Source organism: Amphiprion ocellaris, chromosome 6 (genome assembly GCF_022539595.1).
Source record: "Amphiprion ocellaris isolate individual 3 ecotype Okinawa chromosome 6, ASM2253959v1, whole genome shotgun sequence".
In the NCBI taxonomy this organism is placed as follows: domain Eukaryota; kingdom Metazoa; phylum Chordata; class Actinopteri; family Pomacentridae; genus Amphiprion; species Amphiprion ocellaris.
In genome coordinates, this window is record NC_072771.1 from 7,929,079 (window position 1) to 7,950,414 (window position 21,336).

General features: G+C 38.7%; 1 protein-coding gene across 1 annotated transcript; it reads left to right on the forward strand.

Moving 5' to 3' along the window:
* Positions 1-4,413: 4,413 nt before the first annotated feature.
* arrdc1a (arrestin domain containing 1a) lies at positions 4,414-20,013 on the forward strand. The gene is made up of 8 exons (XM_023294603.3): positions 4,414-4,598; positions 9,835-9,945; positions 10,271-10,321; positions 13,426-13,580; positions 14,190-14,372; positions 15,871-16,047; positions 16,541-17,072; positions 18,901-20,013. The coding sequence occupies exons 1-8, from the start codon at positions 4,481-4,483 to the stop codon at positions 18,936-18,938; spliced, it is 1,365 nt and encodes a 454-aa protein (XP_023150371.2). The 5' UTR covers positions 4,414-4,480; the 3' UTR covers positions 18,939-20,013.
* The last annotated feature ends 1,323 nt before the right edge of the window (positions 20,014-21,336 follow it).

Here is a 21,336-nt window from a genome sequence, read left to right on the forward strand (position 1 = left end):
TCAGACCTTCTGGCTTCAGGATTACTGCAGCAGTTTGACTGAGGCTTCAGAACAATAGGCCCATTTCAGATGAGCCAGACCTGTTAAGATTCGATCACTGGTGATTGTCACACAATGACAGCTGGTTAAATTTCTGTCTGACTTTGTCCCAAATTTTTCTGATACCATGCAAATCTGATACACAACTTGGAAGATAGCACCTTATGTTTGAACCCACCCATTTTTCAATATTCAATTAATTTTTCAATTCAATTTTATTTATATAGCACCAATTATAATTCAGATTGTCTCAACGCTTTACAGAACCCACATACCTGAACCCCCAGAGCAGCCCTAAGTGGCACGAAACACATTAGCATATATGCATGGTATGACAAACATAGATGATACATACAAAGTGATGCACAATGAACACAGAGTGACTGGGGATATACAGAACAAGCCAGCATGTAAACTGATTCACAAGTTTACTGTTATGGTGTAAGGCTCTGGCATCAAATATACTATATATATAGTTGGTAGTAAGGTGCTAACAGTGTGGAGATGAACATAACAAGTGACGCAGAGTAGACTGGTGGAAATGGGCAGCTGGAAGCAGTGGACTGGAGGAAGGTCAGCAGCAGCATCCCACAGTGGACATGATGGAGACTAGGCCAGTTGGTGGGAGAACAACCACAGATCTGAAGCATCCAGTTCTGGGACCAGGGACACTCAGAAAAAGGACACAGGGAGAAATAGAGTGAATGCAATGCAATAACAGTATATAAAGTAAATACATAGGTAGTTATAGAAGGGCTCAGTGCATGGAGAGAGGTCCCCCAGCAGCCTTACCTTCACATCTATTTTTTCTAATGGTTGCAAAGCAGTACCTTACCTGTAAGCTCCTAAGTCACAAAACACTACTGCTGTTCTTTTTTTTTTTCTTTTTTTTTTTAGTCATTGGGCAAGCTTTTGGAAAGACGGTTAGGTTAGCAGGGATGGTTCTTGATGCCATTGTGGGTCCAGTGCACTGGCAACAGATGTGTTTATTGTACCTTCCACACTCATGCATGCACGCATGCACACATGGCTGTAAAATATTCCTGCAATTGGTATCAAACAAAGTTATAGTCAACAGCGCCCTCTGCAGTCTAGGAGTAGATCTGTTGGTCATGTAGAGCAGTCGCTGTGTACAGGAAGTCCAGGTAAATGCTGAAAATCCAGCATATATATTAAAAATGAATATTACCAAACATCACTGTATATGTTTTCCCACAAACATGTTCAAAAGAGAAGAGAATACCTGTCAAATAATAAATGCCATGGTATGTCAATATTAATCAGCTTTATATTATTACTAAAATACAGAAATATACACAATCAGAGAAATTCTGAAATAAGTGTCAGGTCAGGTGCAGTTCACTGTTGGCCTGGACTTTAGCAAGTACTTCCAATTTGGTCAACATTTAATAGAGGCCTACAGACAGATTAAAGGGTTGGGATGATATTTTATTTGCAGGTATTTAGTCTGCTTCCATATTTTGCATTGTATAGAGAGTTAAAGGATACTGGATAAATTGATGACGCATTAATTAAAAAAAACTTGCATCCATTCATGTAACCATCCATCTCACCATCATCCTCTGTTAAAAAAACATAGAATGGCTTTCTCATACCTGTGTTTAATGCACTTTGCATCAGATATTCTGTGAGCAAATACCACTACCTACATTGTAATTTTTCCATGATCCTTCAAGCTGGAGTGGACATCTACTGTAGTGATCATAGATCCATAAGCTGCTCCACCACATAATGAATATCAGGAAAAAAGGCCTCAATCACACAGGATACCTCCACCATATCTTCAAGACTATAAAACTCTACTACATGGCAAGCCCCTCAAACAACCAAGAAAGAGTGTCGAACATGTGTCTGAAAAATCAGGCTGTTTTGTTAAGACAGGAAGTACAGCAGTTAAAGGGTGTGGTTAGAGAATTAATAAATAAAGAGTTGAACAAAATGAACAGTGTTATATATATATATATATATATATAACTATATAAGCGTGAAAAACAATAAAAAAAATCGGGATCAATTTTACTTGAAACAACATCTACTGTAAATGCTGGCAAAAACTTCCCAGCCTGTCCAAGTTTTTTTTCTTTACTTGTAGCCATAAGGCACACTGCCTTTGTGCCATTTGAGCATAAACGACCCGATCCTCCATACTTGATATGAGCCGGAGTCTCAGCTTCAGGAACCATCACCCTCATCAGCTTATGTTTCTGTCCCTTGCATACTTTAGAGTTTAGTTTTGCCATCACACAGACCTGGTTCTTGTCTACATCCAAGCTCCGTTTTGTCATCTGATATTCCTCACGCCCAAATGCCAGATACTCAGCTTCCCTTATCTCTATCAGCAAATCAAGCGCTTATTCAAATTCTACCAACTCATTGACCTTTGGACCAAGTAACACCAGTTTCCTGTTTTGTGATGACATACTAAGCATATTTTTCTGCATGGCTGGTGATAGGTAAATAAATATATATTTTTCTAATTTTGCCATATGTATAAACTGAAGATACAAAATGCATTTATTTATAAAATACACAACTAGGCAGCTTTTATACAAGTATAGACGTTAGAGTCAAGGCAGTGAGGTCCACAGGAGGGTCTACAAAAGAAGGCACAAGTAACCAGGAAAGTAGAAATCTCCACTGGCTAGAAGAAAAATACTCAGCTGAGTCACTTGAGAAGCCAAAGATTTGGTCTCAGGACAAGAACATTTACCCAACAACTGCATGTTTTAGTACTTCTGAAATTTGATGCGTGGGATGTAAAATGTCCTCCAACTCTGGAATGACCCAGGAGTTAAATTAACCAGTGTTTCATAGAAAACAGGCAGAGATTAGAGACAAATTGAATACAAATATGTGCAGCATCTCACACCCTCTTAGATTTGTGTATGACTGTGACCTTGTGCATGTTCTGCAACAATGTTTCGTAGGTGGTATGTGTCAAAGTAACATGCACATAGTTGCCAGAACATAATGTTTCCCAGCAGAATATTGCATTGTAATTACATGATCAATGTTTATTCACTTCATCTGTCCATGGGTTTAATGTTATGGGCTGATGTGCATGTCCCAGTCACTGGTATACACTTCAGTTACATTCAGTTTTATTTTTATAGCACCAATTCACAACATAGAACATCTCATAGAACTTCACACAGTAAGATAGAGACCTTACAAATTTTCAACATTCTCACTCTGCAATATACTGACAACAGACTGAAGTGAAGGGTAAATGAACAGAAATGAGTCTCCTTTTGTGTTTGAAACATTCAAAACATTTAAATAGTTGTTTTAAGATTTTACATTAGAATACTCTATTACAAGTATATGTTTTGAATGTACAATAACAGGATAGCTATGTTCATACATACCACTAGGCCCAATTTAATATAAAACACGATTTTATACAATGTATATGGTAGGTGGTAGTGATGGGAATGGCTGATCCATTCATGGGAAGCTGCAGGGTTCATATTCGGAGGATGGGAGTTGAGAGGTCCACGGAAAATTTGCTGCTTAGCTCCCAACAACAACTCAGTTCAGCCATGACAGGCTACTACTAGAGAACAAAAAACTATGAAAATAAGCCACAAAGGCTGGTAAGTTTAGCCAGTATATCTATATATTCGAAACAAAAAATATGAGCACTCTAAGAATTTGTTTCCAGCTGAACAGCTCAAAAAGCACATGAGAAGAATTGGTCAGATTTAACCCCTTTCCAACCAGAGCAACAGAAATGAGATTTTAAACTTTTTCTCTGGATCAGAAATGAAGACTAACTGCATGCTGCACCTGTATTTCTGTTCATTAGTCTGTGAGCAACATTACTCAAAAATGGATGAATGCATTTTGATGAAATTTTCAGGGAAGGTCAGAAGTGACACAAAGACCAAGTGATTAGATTTTGGAAGTGATGCGGCTTATAGTCTGGATCCACAGATTGGTTAAAGACTTCTGTATCATTGCGAGATCGTGGCATGGCATCACTGTAGCCATGACAACAAGCGAACACTATGTCAGCTGACTGTTGATGATCACATGATTGTGATCCTACAACAAATCCACAGCTGTGGACCACGAATTGTTTAAAGATTTCATCCGTTGGAAGTCATAGGACTGAGCAACCTTGGCGGAGTACTGCGCTCTCTGAGAGCTTTTCCAGTTTACAATTTCAACACTTGTAGGAAAACGGCATTTGTAAATTGTTCACATTCATCTAAAACCAACTTTTAAACAGTTTTCAGTGTCGTAGTGCCAGTAAAACCAGCTTGAAACACACTTGGATCTCGTGTTTGTGCCATAATGATGACCCTAATTATGAAGAGGTGGGTGACGTCACGGAAAAGGGCGGGGACAGGGAGCGGTAAAGGTGTGCGCTGTTGTTTGAGCGCTCAGGAGACCTTCGCTGTTGATCAGAGAGAGCATGGGGAAGCTGCAGGCGTTTGAGATTGCCTTTGACAAGAAAAAAGAGGTCTACAGTCCGGGAGACTCTATTACTGGAACCGTGACAATCAAAGTGAGCCAGCCGCTGCAGTGTAAAGGTAAGAGGCTCCAACCATAGCAGCTCACCTGCTGGGAACACCGCCGCTGCGTCGACAAACAAGGAAGTGAAGGACTCAACCAGAATAGCATGAGGTGTCATTTAATATCGTTTCTTGAAGGTGTTTTTACTTTCAAAATAAGACCTTATTGGAAAATGTCTTTGTGGTCGACCCGAGAGTTTGTGGCCCTGGACTTTTAATGGACCTGAGTGGTCAATTAAGGCAGGAGGACCAGAGGAGAACGTTCCTGTTGTGTTCCTGTTGTGTTCCTACAGTCACTCAGGAACACTTCTAATGGGAGATGAAGTTGTTGCTCGTTGGTGTGTTGTTACTGTAAACAGGGTTTTAGCTGTGAGGTGACAAGTGCTAGCCACCACCAACCCAATTCAAAGTATAAAACAACAAAAAACAATGAGTTCACTACAAGGAAAGAACAAGAAAAACAGCAAATGATCACAGCTGAAAATCTAGCTATGTTTGTCATTTTTGTTTGTTTCAATAACATGCCAGTTTGGTGTCACTTAGAAATGTCTTTATGTTTGAAAGAAAAGCATTTTTTAAAATAAATATGACATTAAATGAATGATAAACTAGTCTAGACATTGTTAATGTGGTAAGTGACTGTTCTAGCTGGAAACGGCTGATTTTTAATGGAATATTCTAATATATTATTGCTTTCAATATAGTTGATGGATTTTTGTATCATCATAGTTGACATTTTTGCTGTTTTTAGGCCTAAAATCAACATGGCCACCTATAACCAAATACGACATGGCATTTTTTAGAGAAAGATTTTTCTAAATATTATATATACAACTGAGTAAAATTGAATTTGAAAGTTATTTATAAAGATATTGTAGTAAACCTGTTGACATATCCACACTTGACTCACACACTACTTTATATTAAATAACTTAGAAAGTCTTTTCTTCAGGGGGAAATGACATCATGTGGAGCAGGTCATGTGATCTGAAATGAACACATTTCCTTGAGAGGTGTTTTTGTAATGGGGAACTTAGTTGAAAGTGATTTCTTAGACACAGACACAATTTGTTATTTTCCATATAGAATTTTATATATTACCAAAAAAGAAATATCTGTCATGATTATCCCAACTTAATAAAAAGAACACAATCAAAACCATTTTTGAATAAGCACATTTTATTATTGTTTAGCTAATTAGAAGGTGGCTGTTATTAAATTCGGACAGTTATTTAGTTGACATTTTAGTGATAACCAGTCATTTTTTTTTTATTAATAAATGATTGTTTTCTTAATAAATAATTATGGAATGTGTAAAGACATGATCATAATGAACATAAAATATTTTTTTTTACTTTTAATAAAAATGTATGCACAATATATCCCATGTACTTCAAAAGTCCCTCAATTATATATTGACCCATCTACATGGGGGTACAGAGGAACATTTCCAGCAACCATCACTCCTGTGTTCTAATGCTACATTGTGTTAGCTAATGGTGTTGAACGGCTCATTGATAATTAGAAAACCCTTGTGCAGTTATGTTAGCACATGAATAAAAGTGTGAGTTTTCATGGGAAGCATGGAATTGTCTGGGTAACTCTAAATTTTTGAATGGTAGTGTATGTCTGATGAGAACCCAGTTTTTCTCCGAGTTACCATGTCCTTCTTTTACATACTGGAAGATGAGTGAACTTAGTCGGCCTTGCCAGCAGCCATGGCTGAGCATTTGCACCTGGAATCTGGAGAGCTGGTGCTGCAGTTAGTCATTTTAGGGCAGGAAGGGGTCATTTTCATGAGCGAAATGTCTGAATATGTAATTTTTATATGCATAGATGAGTTTTTAGATGTTTGATAAATGACCAGAGAAGGACTTTAAAGATCTGTGTGTGACAGAGGTCTGATTGGTGCTGTTTAGGCTTGATTTCATCTATCTATCTGTGGAAATGGGAACTATTTATCAAGAACACAAACTGAAACTCAGCCTGGTCAAACTACAAAACCAGAACTTGGAACTCGACAAGTGAGTTCAACTTGTCCAGCTTTTCCTTCAGAGCAATTTATTGTGTAAATGTTCTTCTTTTGAAATTCAAGATCTCAAAGGCTTTACTGTGTCAACTGAAAGCGATAAGGGTCAAACGACAGGTAGCGTGACCGAATGCAAACACTGAAGGAGATGCCTACGGTACAGAATGTTGTTTTTTTTTATGTTTTGCGATATCATCACTCAGATCACCTCCTTACAATGGGAGAAAGGAAGGCTGAATAGGTTTTTAGAATGTTACAATGGATGTGCTGAAGCCCTAATACCCGTCTGTCATAGGCTTAACTCTCTGTCTCGGCTTGCTGAGAGCGGTCTCTGTGTTTGGGAGTGTCTGTTTCAGTGCTGGCAGGGCCTCCAGTCTGTTTACATTCCTCTTCAGGTAAAACCGGTCAGACTGTCAGCGTCTCTCTCACTCTCTCACTGAAACTGTTTGAATCACTTATAGAACCCATTGGGCCCTAGAAAAAGAGACAGATTACAGGGCAAATGTTGACATTTTCTTCACAATCGTTGATATTTGGTGCTGATGAGATGGATTCGCTGAGGTTACTCAAGGACTGTTGCAAACATGTACAAAAAGAATCAAAGAGGGAAAGGAGTGCTTGCTTTACTTTTGTGTTTAGACTGAATATAGATTAGCTATTATTGAATACATACTATAAAACTGAGTCTGTAATGGGATGTCTGTTTTTTTGCTCTACAAAACCAAAATGCAGCAACTACAGATTTGGTAGCGGCCAAAATCAAATTGATGGTTTTATAATTTTGGTAGAGAGATTATTTATTTTTTTTATAATTAATTCATCAGAAATGAGTAATTTTTAATAACCATACTATGTTTCAAACTGAAAACACTGTAGCATTCAGCCTTAGGCTTGTCGAAATACAGCTACAGGTAGTTAAATCTAATTTACTGAGAACTGTTTTTCTTGAACTGGACAATTTTAGTGTTCTGCAATCACAGAAAGTGAATTTGGTATAACACATATACTACTGTTCTTTGGGGTCACCCAGACAACTTCATGTTTTCCATGAAAACTCACACTTTTATTCATGTGTTAACATAACTGCACAAGGGTTTTCTAATCATCAATTAACCTTTCAACATCATTAGCTAACACAATGTAGCATTAGAACACAGGAGTGATGGTTGCTGGAAATGTTCCTCTGTACCTCTATGTAGATATTCCATTAAAAATCAGCTGTTTCCAGCTAGAATAGTCATTTACCACATTAACAATGTCTACACTGGATTTATCATTCATTTAATGTTACCTTCATTGAAAAAACCTGCTTTTCTTTCCAACATAAAGACATTTCTAAGTGACACCAAACTTCTGAACGTTAGTGTATATATATGCCTATATCTAAATCAGATCATCTCATAGAAAAGTTAGAGTTCTGCTAACTCGCTATCTTAGATGTCTTTCAGACTGTTTCAACATGAACGAAGTGTCTGATATTTGTCTAATGATTATTTACTTTTGGTTTGAGGAATAGTAATCTTAAATAGTCATTAAATCAAGCCTTTAAGACTCTTGGGAAAAGCAGCTTTTAGATGTTCTATACTGCAGTCTTTCTTTGTGTCCCAATGATGCTGGTCTTAGTTTTTACGGTGAAGGGAAGTCGTGATGCTACGTCAGTCAGCCACAGTGTGCTTTTCTTTTAACATCACAGTTAGCACAAATGCCTATAAAGACAAAGATCCGGCTACTGAAGTGCGATTTGTTTTTCTGTCAGTTACCAAGAATGAAAAATGGACTTACACCATATGACTTGCTGTCTCTTTTTGTTTTCAATTTAACGTCCTGTTTTTCATTTTCAGTGTTTGATGGGGCTTCGGATCATATTTTAGTACATAGACCAGAACGGTTGTCAGCTTTGTGTGAAACAGTTTGTCTAGCCCGCACACCGTCCTGACCTTAACTTTATTTATACCCCTCGTTCAATAAGGCGTTATTTTCTACAGCAAGACTAAAATGTGGTCAAAGTGTGGAAACAGAAGACTGAGAGCTGCTGGAGCAGTCCTGTGTTTTCTAATGAAATTACCCAGCCAGCTGAGCTACCTGGGTGCCCCTGACAGTGCTTTTAACACCATACGACCTGCACTGCTCAGGAATAAGGATCAGACGCTCCACTAGGGACCTGGATCTTTAATTTCCTCACAGGTCGCTGCAGTTCGTGAGGCTGCAGAGCACCGCGTCAAACACAATAGCGAGCAGTACAGTTGACCTCAGGGGAGGATCCTGTCTAACTTCCTGTTCAGATACTGAAACATCGGACTAAGATCTGAACAATCTCATCAATATCATTTGCATTATTATTTTTCTCAATAGTTCATGCAACATCAGTTTCAGTATCATGTAACATTTCATTTTCATGTGTGAGGTTTGATTTTATTGTGCAATATTTGAGTTTCATGTGTAATATTTCATCATCATGGGTGACCTTAATTATTACCTCAGTAAACTGCCAGCCTGGCTTACTGGTCTTATTTTAGTTTACATATTTTACTTCAGTAATGTATAATATTTTACATATTGCTTTTCTACGTTGCACTGCATTTCTTATGTGACGCCTCTTTGGTTTTTCTCAGCAATATCTGGAAGAAGAATTTCCTTCGCGATTAATCAAATTTGATCATATGTGAAATTAGTTGATTTTAACCGGCTCAAAAGAGGAAAGATGAGAAGAAAAAGGTGACTAGTTGAATAATTACAGCCCAGATTTCAAAGAGAATGTCACTGATGAGGAAGTCAAGTATAGAAATGCGCTGGCATCACAAAAGGATAAGTACTGTGGTGATCTCAAAGACTGCTGCTGAGTCATGCAGTAAGTCATGATCACGTTATGCAATCAGTAAGAAAACATTGGATTATACAATAAGTTTTTTCTCCCAGACTGACTTTATCAAATTAAGTGTAACCTTTTTCCAATCCAGTTTTACATGTGGCACTAATGGTTATTTCAAAGCAAACAGTTCTGTCTGCTGAATTCCTCTGCACTACTTCCCGGTACAGCTGAACATAGATAAGCACGAATATTGAGGCAGTTCTTTCTCCAGTCACACAGCTGTAAGAGTACAGGGTCATCACTGGGTAGCTCTTCTTTCTCTCTGTTTCTTGCTCATGAGAAATGCTTTAGACTGCAGCTTCTGACAATTGTCTCAGTGGCTCAAATCTCCAATATGTGTCTTTTCTTACTTGCAGCCATCAAAGTGAACTGCAACGGTTTCTGTGGCATCACCAGCAAGGTAAACGACACATCATGGACGATGGAGGAGCAGTACTTCAACAGTACCCTCTCTGTTGCAGACAAAGGTATGCTGCTGAATATTTGATATGCTAACTACAAAGCTGAGTTTGATATACGCAAATGTCCAGATTAGGCCCTTAAATACTTCCTTGTCACATGGTTTGGTCGTGGAAATTTAGACAAATCTTCCAACAGTGGAACAATGCTTTGCTCATGTACACCATAAAAATGAAGCTAGTGTGGTGAAAAGAACTGAATTGTAAAGACTGTAAAAATGACGTTCCTATTTTCCACTGCAGCCCTGAGGCGTATCTACCTGTTAGGAAACAGCAGGTGACGGTTAAAGTTTCCACTAAAAGGTGGTGCCTGTTCTCTCTCTGTCTCACACAGGAACTCTGAAGCAGGGAGAACACACTTTCCCCTTCAAGTTTCTCATACCAGGTAGGAGTGTGGAGAGATAGCATGAACATGTGTCACTGCTCATTCTTCACTGTGTTTGTGTTTGTATTTCCCAGCCTTAGACATGTCCTGCATGATAACGTTTGCCCTGACTGAGAATGGGACTGTTTCATTATTTGCATGAGGTTACGCCACTGATTTTCTTCTTCTTATACAAAGGAAATCATTTGACAATTATAGATTGTTGTTGGAAAGTCCCAGTCATGCAATGTGATTCATTCATGTATTAAGACATTTAAATGTACTCTGCTTTAAACAATAGATCCTGCTCATATTGTTTTCAACAAAGAGGTACTTTTTTTCTCTCACGGACACATTCACAACATTTGAATATGTAAATATCGATAAGATCTCCCATATTCTCCATACATTTTTCATGGTACACTCATCGACCATTTTGTTACTTACACCTTGCTTGTACAGAATTGGACCCCCTTTTACCTTTTGGAAGTACCTTAATTGTTCGTGGCGTAGACTTAGGAATGTTTCTAACACCTTGTTAAGAGTTTTGGTCCCTATTGACATGCAATGCAGCCTTATAATGGCTGCCACATGTTTCTGTGAAGTGCTCTTTGGCCTGATGTTCACCAACATGGGAGTTGACATTCTGATAAGATTTTATAAAAGAACATGAAAGCTCGGTCTTGTCTATGTCCTAATTATTAGTATAGGGATTTGTGCTGATATGTGGACATGTGTAAGGTTAAAACTTATATTGTTAACTGGCAAGTACATGACAGTGGACTTTCCATGATGTTTCAGAGGAACACAAAAGGGAGTAAGTGAGTAGAATAATGCATTACTTTTTAAACAAGAAAAGCACTCAGAGTGCAGTACTCCGCCAAGGCTGCTCAGTTGTTGTATGATTTCTGACGGACAAGTCTCAATAAGTCCTCAGTGGTGGATTTGTAGTAGGATCACAGTCATGTGATCGTCAGTAGGCAGGTGATGTAGTGTTCACTTGTTGTCATGGTTACAGTGCCACTGTGCCGCTATCTCACAATGATACAGAAATCTTTAACAAATCCATGGATCCAGACTATAAGCCGCATCACTGCCAAAATCTAATCACTTGGTCCTTGTGTCATTTCTGACCTTCCCTGAAAATTTCATCCAGATACGTTGGTCTGTTTTTGAGTAATGTTACTAACAGACAGACAGACAGACAGACAGACAAGTCAACGCATTCCTTGGCAGAGTAATAAGTAACTTTTCATGTGGAATACATACCTTTTAACACTGGTTATGAGTGTCTGGCACTAACTGTGCCACATTCAAAGTCGCTCAAATCGCCTTTCTCCTGATTTCTGTTGCTTGGTTTGAGTTGTGCTCCTGCTTCCATGTTTTCAAATTAATTTAAGCTCAGCTCAGGAAAAACTGTAGCTCTATCATCATTCTGACCAGTGTGCATTGAACAACACAGAAGTAAAATATCAGCAAAACATACTTTTAAATGGGGGGTGACTTTAATTTGCTGCAATTCATAACTCAAATCAATACTTGTATAATAATAATAGGTCCAGCTAAAATGAGAGTGAGCTTCTATTCATAAGGTGGACAGAAATAATAATGTTCAGGGAGAGAGATAACATGTTGTGTTGACAGTGTTTTGTACTCCCCCAAGTGGCAAAAATCCATCAATGTAGACTCTTTCTCTAAGCACCACATCATTGGTGCTTTCATCAAGAGTCTGTGTTCATACAGTTAATACTCTGGCTGGACAAAATAATGGAAAAACAAGCCTGCGTTTGGTTTATTACCACTTGGTTTTATTCTAATTGTTTTGGCAATCACTCCCAAATTCTATTCAGTAAAAGTATTTAAACACAAGCAGTTAGATGATAAGACAGATCATAAAAAGTTCTTGTCAAACTTACTTTACCTACCAATTACTGATATTCAGTGTGTTGCCTTTAAGTTGGACCACCAGTTGATAGGGTGAAGAGGACAAACTAAAGTTTTGTTCACCACTTGCCTGACTTGTGATGTCAGGATGTTTTCAGGTCTCAGGAGTGACTTCAGTGAATACAGGCGTATCATAACTGACCCAAGTTGAATCAAACCTGACATTACCTCTCAGGTTATAATTTCTTCTGGCCAGTTTTTTTTTTTTTTCTCGTTACCAGTTGTCAATTGTATCCTCGTGTTGAAGCTCTTGATAGAGGCACATGGTAACAATTTGACTGCCTGGATCTTTAATATTTCAGAGGATCTAAATGAGAACAATTCTTGAAAATGTTTTAGAAGATAATATTTAAATAATAGGAGATGGGTGTGTTTTGTATGCTGGGGATTCTCCTCAGGATTTCCATCTGTCACTACTACAGACTGACGTCAACAGCTGTAAATGTGTTCCACTTACTCATTACAATGCAATCTGCAAGAGCACTCCCTGATGACAGCTGTTCTTTGTAATGGACTCTTCTTAACCTCAGTTGCAGCAAGTCAAGGAAAATACTTGATGAGATTAAGTTTCTATTGATAGACATCAAACTTGTTTGTTTTTTTTATGATACATTTTTGGTACATTTGGGACTTGGAGGGAAGAACACCTTGTCCCTCACTTCCTCTCTACACATTGTTGCCATGGTTTGTTTTCATAGTTTGTCACACATGAGAGAACGCAGTCTACCCTTGTGTTTTACCTTTGTTAAGTCACTTCTCTGCTGGAGAGGTTATTTTTCCAGGTAAAACCCTCTCCGCAATGTGACGAGGATCACAGAGTCTAGAAACCAGCCCCACTGGTCTTTTCGCTGTAAACAATCTAAACATGTCATTCAGTATGTGTGACTTCAGCCCTAGAGGGTTTGCAGATGTACCAGAGGTCTTTTTCTTTCATGTTTATGTAAAAATTAACTTGTGATTTATGAGGTTTTGGAAATTTATGGAATATGCATAATGTACTGTGAGAAGTCATTTTGGCCGATGTCAGTGTATTATGGAAAAATTGTCTGCGATCAGATATCAGTCTCCTGAATGAACAGCAACAATGTTAAAAGATAAAATAGAACATGGAAACTGTGCTTTAACAACCTGTTTTTGTGAGCTGAAACTGCAGTCATACAGATCTGACTTCTTCTCCACAGCCACTGCTCCGACGTCTTTTGAAGGCAACTATGGTAAGATCATTTACAGAGTGAGGGCTTTTTTTGACACACCGCGATTTGCCAAGGACTACAGCACAGAGAAGCCTTTCTACCTGCTAAGCCTTCTAAACCTGAATGAAGTGCCAGATATATGGGTGAGACTTTACAGATGTATGTTCCTTCATTGACTGGTTAGATGAATACATCAGGCCAAAGCTGGTCTTCACAGTTCACAAACACGGCCACCAAATGTTTTCTTGTTCATTTAATCCAAAATTCACATTTTGTGGTAACTGGAATAATCTTGTGTCGGAACATCTTTTTTGTCAAACAGCAGTTTGTGGAGGTGCCCAGCACTTCAGGGCAGTATCTCCACCTACAGTGGGGTTTGTTAGAAGGGCTCAGTGAGTACAGAGTCTTGGACTGTGTACAGATACAGTACTGAAGACCTGGAAGGTCACTGCTGTTGATGCAACAAGTTCATTGTTCTGAAAACACAGAGAGTCCCAGACACTTGGGACTTGTTGGTTTTGACAAGAAATATGTTCAGCATACAACTACCAGCAAAACTGCAATATGTCATTTATGGATCAAATGAAACAGGAACTATATTAGTGTGTTTTTGAATGACAATCAATCTTTGTTTGTCTCCTTGAGTTGATGTAAAATAGACAAATCCAATCAATGCAGAGTATCTACTGTTGAACTGTTGAACAAACTTTAATAAACATGTGTACCATGTCTCTCTACCATTTTTCATGCAGGGTACCTGTTCATCTGCAGTGACCCAGCAGTTCACTTACATGCTGGTGAAAACGGGTACTGTGGTCCTGAAGGCCCACACCGACATGAAGGGCTACACAGCAGGCCAGATCATCCAGGTGACGGCCAACATACACAACCAGTCTGGGAAGACCACAGGCAACATGGCAGCCAGCCTGATGCAGGTCAGACCAAACTTTTTAATGCTCTGCTTTCTATTGCTGATTTGTCTTTGTTACTGATATGTTTTTATCTCTGTGCAACCCATTTTCATTTATTTTTTCATCCCTATCAGTAATAAAATAATCTCACGTTTTATCATCTATCAGTATTGCAGTTTCTTAACAAAATAAACCCCTGTCTGTTTTAGCTGGAAAGGTAAACCTAATAGAACCAGCTCATATGGGTAGACCCAAAAACCAAGCAAAGTACCTTATAGCAGGTGGTAGATGTAGCTGGTAGATGGGCTGATGTGAGCTTGTGGCTGAATGTAACAGGTTCAGTGTTACAAGACGTGGCTGGAAGTGTTCTATAGATTCTGTTATAGAGCCTATTTTTACATGTCATCAAATCTCAGAAAAATAGACCAGACTAAAGACATAAATCTTTAAAAAGGCGACAAGAGTATTAGGATACAATAATTTTGCTTTGGGTCTTTTAATGACAAACTTTTTAAAGGAGTTTTGAAGTTTTTCTTGTAACTACCCACACAGAATGCATTGTGTTATATTAGACCAGCTGATAGGTGGAAAAAAATGAACTCTTGTACAGTTTGGAGCCCTGAACATTTTTAAGAATGACAAACACCAAACACCTCATGGTGGCCATTTTACTTTATCACAACTAGCCTTGTAATTCACAAAACAGGTTGTCTGTCTATAGATTTTGATTGTCATGGATTATATTGATAACATTTACACCAGACACTGTTCAGCTGAAAAGTTTATGGTGAATTTAGAAGATGTTGTAACCTTAAACTTTGTAACATAATGTCTGTGGCATTTACGTTGTGTAGGATTTTAAAATCTGTATTCCTCTGTTTATTGACCCCACAATACAAATAAACAAAATGACCTTGTGCAAACAAAATGACCTTGTGCTGAGCACAGGTGTGTGTTATACATGTGTACGTTATGTACGGATACCAAATTGCGTGACCTAAATATGTAGTGAGCGGCGGGAATTGAGGGACTCAGAAACACCCCCACAATTTAATCAGTTGTTCCTTGAATGATTTCTGACGGATAAGTCCTGATAAGTCTGCAGCAGTCAATTAATAGTTGGATCACAATCATGTGATCGTCAGCAGGCAGCTGACGTAGTGTTCACTTGTTGTCATGGTTACAGTGCCACTATCTCACAATGATACAGAAATCTTTAACAGATCCATGGATCTAGACTATAAGCCGCATCACTGCCAAAATCTAATCACTTGGTCTTTGTATTATTTCTGACCTTCCCTGAAAATTTCATCTAATTCCATGAGTCCGTTTTTGAGTAATGTTGCTAACAGACAGACAAACAGACAGACAAACCAACGCTGATTGTCACAAAGCTCCGCCACATTCCTTAGCGGAGTAAAAAACCCTGTCTGTGTTACAGTAACTGTGGAAGCTCCTGACAAGCTGTATTGCCGTCACCACACACTGAGCCCAGGTTCTGAATGTCCATGTGTGTTTTCAGAGAGTGACCTATGAGACGAAGAAGCCCACCCATGATGTGAGGACGATAGCAGAGGTGGAGGGAGGCGTGGTGAAGGCCGGCAAGGAGGTGGAGTGGAAGGAGCAGATCATCGTTCCTCCTCTCCCTCAGTCCTCCCTCGCTGGTTGTGAGCTCATAAAGATTGAATATTTTGTCAAAGTACGTTAATATTCATCCTCTGTTACGTTATCAGCAGTATTTTCTCCTGTCTGAATAAGTGCTTGAGTTACATTTTAAAAATGCTGTCCAGACTGCAGTAGCACAAAGTTAAAGAAAAGGCCTCTTGTTTTCTTATTAAAAATGCAGTAACTGATTTATCTCTAGTTCAGCCAACAATACTTACTACAATCATAAGCAGAATAGCAAAAACAGACCAGACATTATGAAGAAAATAAAAGAAAGATACAGTAATAATAACGATAGTGGCAGCATAGTCCACAACAATAACAATAAAGTTTTAGAAGTTATATACAGTAACAAACTAGCATCATATCAAACATAACTGTTGATAATACCATGAATATCATTAGTACAATGATTAATAAGGAAAGAGATCTATTGAAAAGCAGTTAAAAGAGATTTGGTTATGAGAATAAACTCTGTGCTCCTCCAGTAAATGTAACCTCTGTTCTCTTTTTCTCTGATGAACCAGGTAAATCTGAAGTCTCCTGAAGTCCAGCTGACGTTACCAGTCCACATCGGTAATGTCTCACTTGACAAAAAACTCCATCCTTCCAAAAAAGCAGCCCCTCCCTCCACTGAAGATACACCAGCCTCCACTTCTACACCAGACACCTCCGCCTCTGCCTCCACACCCACCCTGCCCCCTCGCCCTGCCCCAAAGCCGGCTCCTCGTCCTGCCCCTCGCTCCAGGATGTCCTCCCACAACTCCCCCAGTGCTCCTTCAGCTGAGTACCACCCAGGGGCAGAGGGCGGGACCCCGATGAACGACGACTTCCCCAACAAGCGTCAGTCTCAGCTGGTGTCACCCAATGCTTTCAGCTATGCCCCAGGTCTGTTTTTCCCCCAGAGCCAGCTACCCAGCGGTCCTGCCGCTGTCCCCAGTGGACCTCCATTCAGCGGCTCTGCAGGAGCAACAGCACCGTACCCTGTCAACGGTGCCAGCTCCATGCCAACACCACTAATCGTGCCTCCAAACTACAGCACCTCAGCTTATCCACAAGGTTGGTGGCACAGCTTCCTAGCGTTCATGCCCTGGTTATGAATACAGTAGAGGAGGATGTTTTCTTTCGATTTTAACACAAACTTGATCTTGGTCTAACCCACAAAAATCCAGAGTTTTATACACACTACCAGACACACCTTCTCATTCAGTGCTTTATATTTATCTGTATTATTTTCTCCATTGTAGATTAATACTGAAGATTATCACTTTTTTGTTTACAACATAGTTCCATATGTATTCTTGTATAATTTTGATGTCTTCAGTATTAGTCTACAATGTATAAAATAATGAAATAAAAAGCATTGAATCAGAAGGTGTGTCCAAACTTTTGACTGGTAGCGTAGTTTTTGTATTATTTTTTGGTCAAGATTTTAATGTCAGAGTGGTCTAACCCACAACCCAAATATAGCCTTACTGTGGTGCTTTGAATGTTAGACCATTCTTCAAAACATATAACTTTAAACCCATTTTTCTCAAAGACTTAAGAAAGTGCGTTAGACCCCTCTGCTTGGAAACCCTTCATTTGTAACTTACCTGTTATACAACTTCAGTCCAGTGGTTGAGGGTGAATTCTGGTTCCTTATGACCTGACTTAATTATAAATTAATGTGATTATTGTGTTTCTATGGCTCATGCAACTTTTAACTTAAGTTCCCCAAATTACCTGAATTAGGACAAACAAGGAGTTGTGCAAAGTTGTGTATGTTGAAACATTGAGTGCAAACAAGTTTTTAGCTAAGTTGTTTTAAAAGTTTGTCTGGCTGAAAGTAAAAACCTTTTCTATTTTGAAAGCTACATGTCTCTGAGAAGTGTCCTCTGCCATAATCTGGCTTCTTTTTCCACCATCCTACTAAACCACTGAACATGTTGAAACTGCTGACTGTACTTGAAGGACAAACTTCATCCAGTCAGTTCCAACCATTTTACTAGTCACGTCTTCCATTTTTGGCTTTTCGCGCTTAAATCAACATGATCAACTGCAGTATCGACGTTTAAAATCCTCTGTTTTCATAGATGAAAGCCTGTGTAGATAGAGTCACTTGGTTTCAGTTTAGGTAAATCTGACATTAGAACAACCTGTTTCACTCTTTTTACAGTAATTTTTGAGCTACTGCAGTAACTGAGTGGAGACTCGAGGCTTCTCCGTACACAGCTGATTGGCAGCTTCTACTGCACTGGCAATAGCAGAAATGTTGCACAGCATGGAAGTGAAAGTAGTGCTCTGTTTATTTAAATGTGAACATGTAATTATTACTTCACCAAGGAACGATCGGCGTATGTTTGTCTGTTAGCAACATTACTCAAAAACGGACCAATGGATCTGGATGAAATTTTCAGGGAAGGTCAGAAATGACACAAGGACCAAGGGATTAGATTTTGGCAGAATAAGCTGTTTCATCACTTCACTAATTATCCAATGGAAGGATCTTAACTATTTGCTTAGTTAAATCCAAGTGGCCACTTTTTTTTTGCCAGGAAGTGTATTTTTGTTACACAAGGAGTGATGTTGACCAACAACAGCAGTATTTTGCCACTACATGAGACAGCATGACTAATTTGTTTGACCATTTTTATCAGCTCCACAAAAGTCAGGTCTGGATGCCAACCAAAGCAAAGAACTATTTTGGATGTCTTTGCCAGTTCCACACCCTGTGAGAAAGTTTCCAGTGTCGACGCCAGTTCCAGTTATGACTATTGCCCATCTGCAGGCTCATACAGTTGTCTTATGTTGTCTTCATGCGTTGAATGCGACATGTAACTGTGTTTAAGTGCTCAGTAGCTGGTCTGACTGGCTGATGCTGTCTGTCTGTCTGTCTGTGTTCCAGAGGCTCCTCCTTCTTATGATGAGAGTTGCAACACATGAAGTGGATGAAGAAGCAGAACCCACAACAACGATCAGTTCACTGATCTCCAAGAAGACGTTGACGTGACGTGAAACTACGATTTGTATATTAAGTTGCTGCATTTTAACAGTTTAAAGTAACGTATACAAAGTGACTGCAAAGACAGAGACCTAGTGTCACCTGGTGTGATAAGGTGGTGTTAGGCCTCCACTGTCACATTCTGTGTATGTTTCAGGCTTTTCCAAGTGTAAGAGAATCATGCGTTTTGATTGGAAATGAAAGTGAATTAACTTTGAGCTCTGCTGCCCATTGAACAAGTACCTTCACTCTCCTAACTGGGGGTCTTCTCTCCTCCAACCCAGCTGCAGCCAATCAGCAGTCTTTTTAAAATTATGTTCTGGTATGCGTGTTAGCACTTTAAATAAAACGAAAGAAAAACAGACTGTGATTTACCGTTCTTTTAGCAGCGAGCAGGAGTGAAGGTTTTAGTTGTGTGTTGTTTAAAAATCTCTTCAGTGGCATCTGTGATGTCGAGATTTAAAGTTTTAGGCATGAAAATCTGCGACACAAACAGCGTCATGCATGATTTACTGTGATGTAGTGTGATGTTGTGGTTTTAAGTTCTTGTTTAGAAAGATCTTTTAAAAATTTCTCCTGACTAGTTTTCAGTGTCATGATGTTCAAACAATCCAGATATTACTGTAGCGTGTTGCCTACATACAGCTTTAAGTGTGATCCAGGTAGCTTCTGATTTTTGCCGTGTTCGATCATTTGTTACTTTGACATTCTTTGTGAAACGACTGTAGGCTTTTTACAGAAATAGTGTTTTGTATTCCGTCACTTCCATCCCTGTATGTGTTGGTTTTGTACCTGCCGACTCCTTTCTGAGTCTAATGTCTTTAAATAGTTGTACAATAATGCAGCAGCATCCTGATTTGAGATTTAATTCAGCTAGACTGAATGGATTTCACATCATCATAATCATAGTTTGTGAATAACTGTTTATATTTCTTGATCAAGACATTATATTTATGCATTGTTTTCAGTGTCTTCCAGCTGCTGCCTGGATTTCAATAAATCTGTTAAAATCATAAACACTTTCATATTTGTCTCATGTTTGTGTTCAGAATTCTGCTCTCAGACCGTGTAGTTGAAGCTGAGACTGTCTCACTACCTTTGAGTTCTTATCTTAGGGCTAACGGTAGATTAGTGTTATGTTTGGTTGAACAGTCAAGGCTATTTAGATGTTCTATCATTTGCTATCATTATATTTGTAACTTTTTAATAGTCTTTATACCAATAAAAATGAAAAGAATCATATTAGGAAATTGTTGTTTTTCCATGTATCTCTTTTCAGAGCTGTATTGGGGAGTTGTCTGGAATGTGGCGCTATCAGAGATACTGTCTGATTGGAAAAATGCACATTTAGTAGATTAATGGAATAAATGTAATATTTTTTCATTTATACTCAGCATCTTAACAGAGGTGTAGGTCAGGAAAGGCAAGCCAGACAATTGTTTGGTGTAACTGATGTAAACTCAAAATTATTACTCTAAAGCAGGGGTATTCAACTAAAATTCAAAGTGGTCCAGTCAGAGAAAATGTATTAAAGCAAAGGTCCGGAACATCATAAAGTCTAACTTCAATTAGTGCGATATATGATGATGTAACCTAGAAGTTTTATCAGCGTGTCCATGTAATCAATAACTGACCGTAAAATCAAATAAATTCAGTACGGTTCAAAAACGTTTCGACAACATTTATTAACAAATAACTTTTGATATAACTGTACATCTTAAAATTAAGTGCAGAACTTGAAAAAGTAATGACTAAACAACCCGAACCAGCTTATATACATCTTTAACAATACCTAAATCTCAAAAAATGTAAACAATTGAACACTTTCACATTTTTTTTCCTGTCTTGTCACTCCCCTTATATCCCTGCTGCTTAATGGGAGAACTGAGCTGCAGTTTGCTCTGCCACTACTTTTTGAATTGTGTATTTTGAATTGTGGTCTGAATGGTGTCAGGGTCATTCTCAAACACATTTGGAGCTCATTGGTCAGTCTGGAACGATATTCAGTTTTGATTATGTTCATAGTTGAGAAAGGTGCCTCCAGCTGTATGTAGAGCCAAACATGGTCAGCATGTGCAGGACTATTTCCCTCTCGGTGTCGCTTTATTCATTCTCCTTTTTTGTCTGTCCCTCACCTCTCAACTGTTTTCTGAATGCAGAGCTGTGATGTTTAGCAGCTGCAATGCAGAGGCTTCTCTCCTCTGTTGTTGGAACTGTTCTTGTGATAGATAGATAGATAGATAGATAGATAGATAGATAGATAGATAGATAGATAGATAGATAGATAGATAGATAGATAGATAGATAGATAGATAGATAGATAGATAGATAGATAGATAG

What these genes read in the sequence shown, in the direction of transcription:
- arrdc1a (XM_023294603.3), top strand. Translation starts at nt 4,481, where the DNA reads ATGGGGAAGCTGCAGGCGTTTGAGATTGCCTTTGACAAGAAAAAAGAG. An exon ending in CCTCTCTGTTGCAGACAAAG is followed by an intron (nt 9,946 to 10,270) that starts GTATGCTGCTGA and finishes TGTCTCACACAG; the next exon opens with GAACTCTGAAGCAGGGAGAA. An exon ending in TGGCAGCCAGCCTGATGCAG is followed by an intron (nt 14,373 to 15,870) that starts GTCAGACCAAAC and finishes GTGTGTTTTCAG; the next exon opens with AGAGTGACCTATGAGACGAA.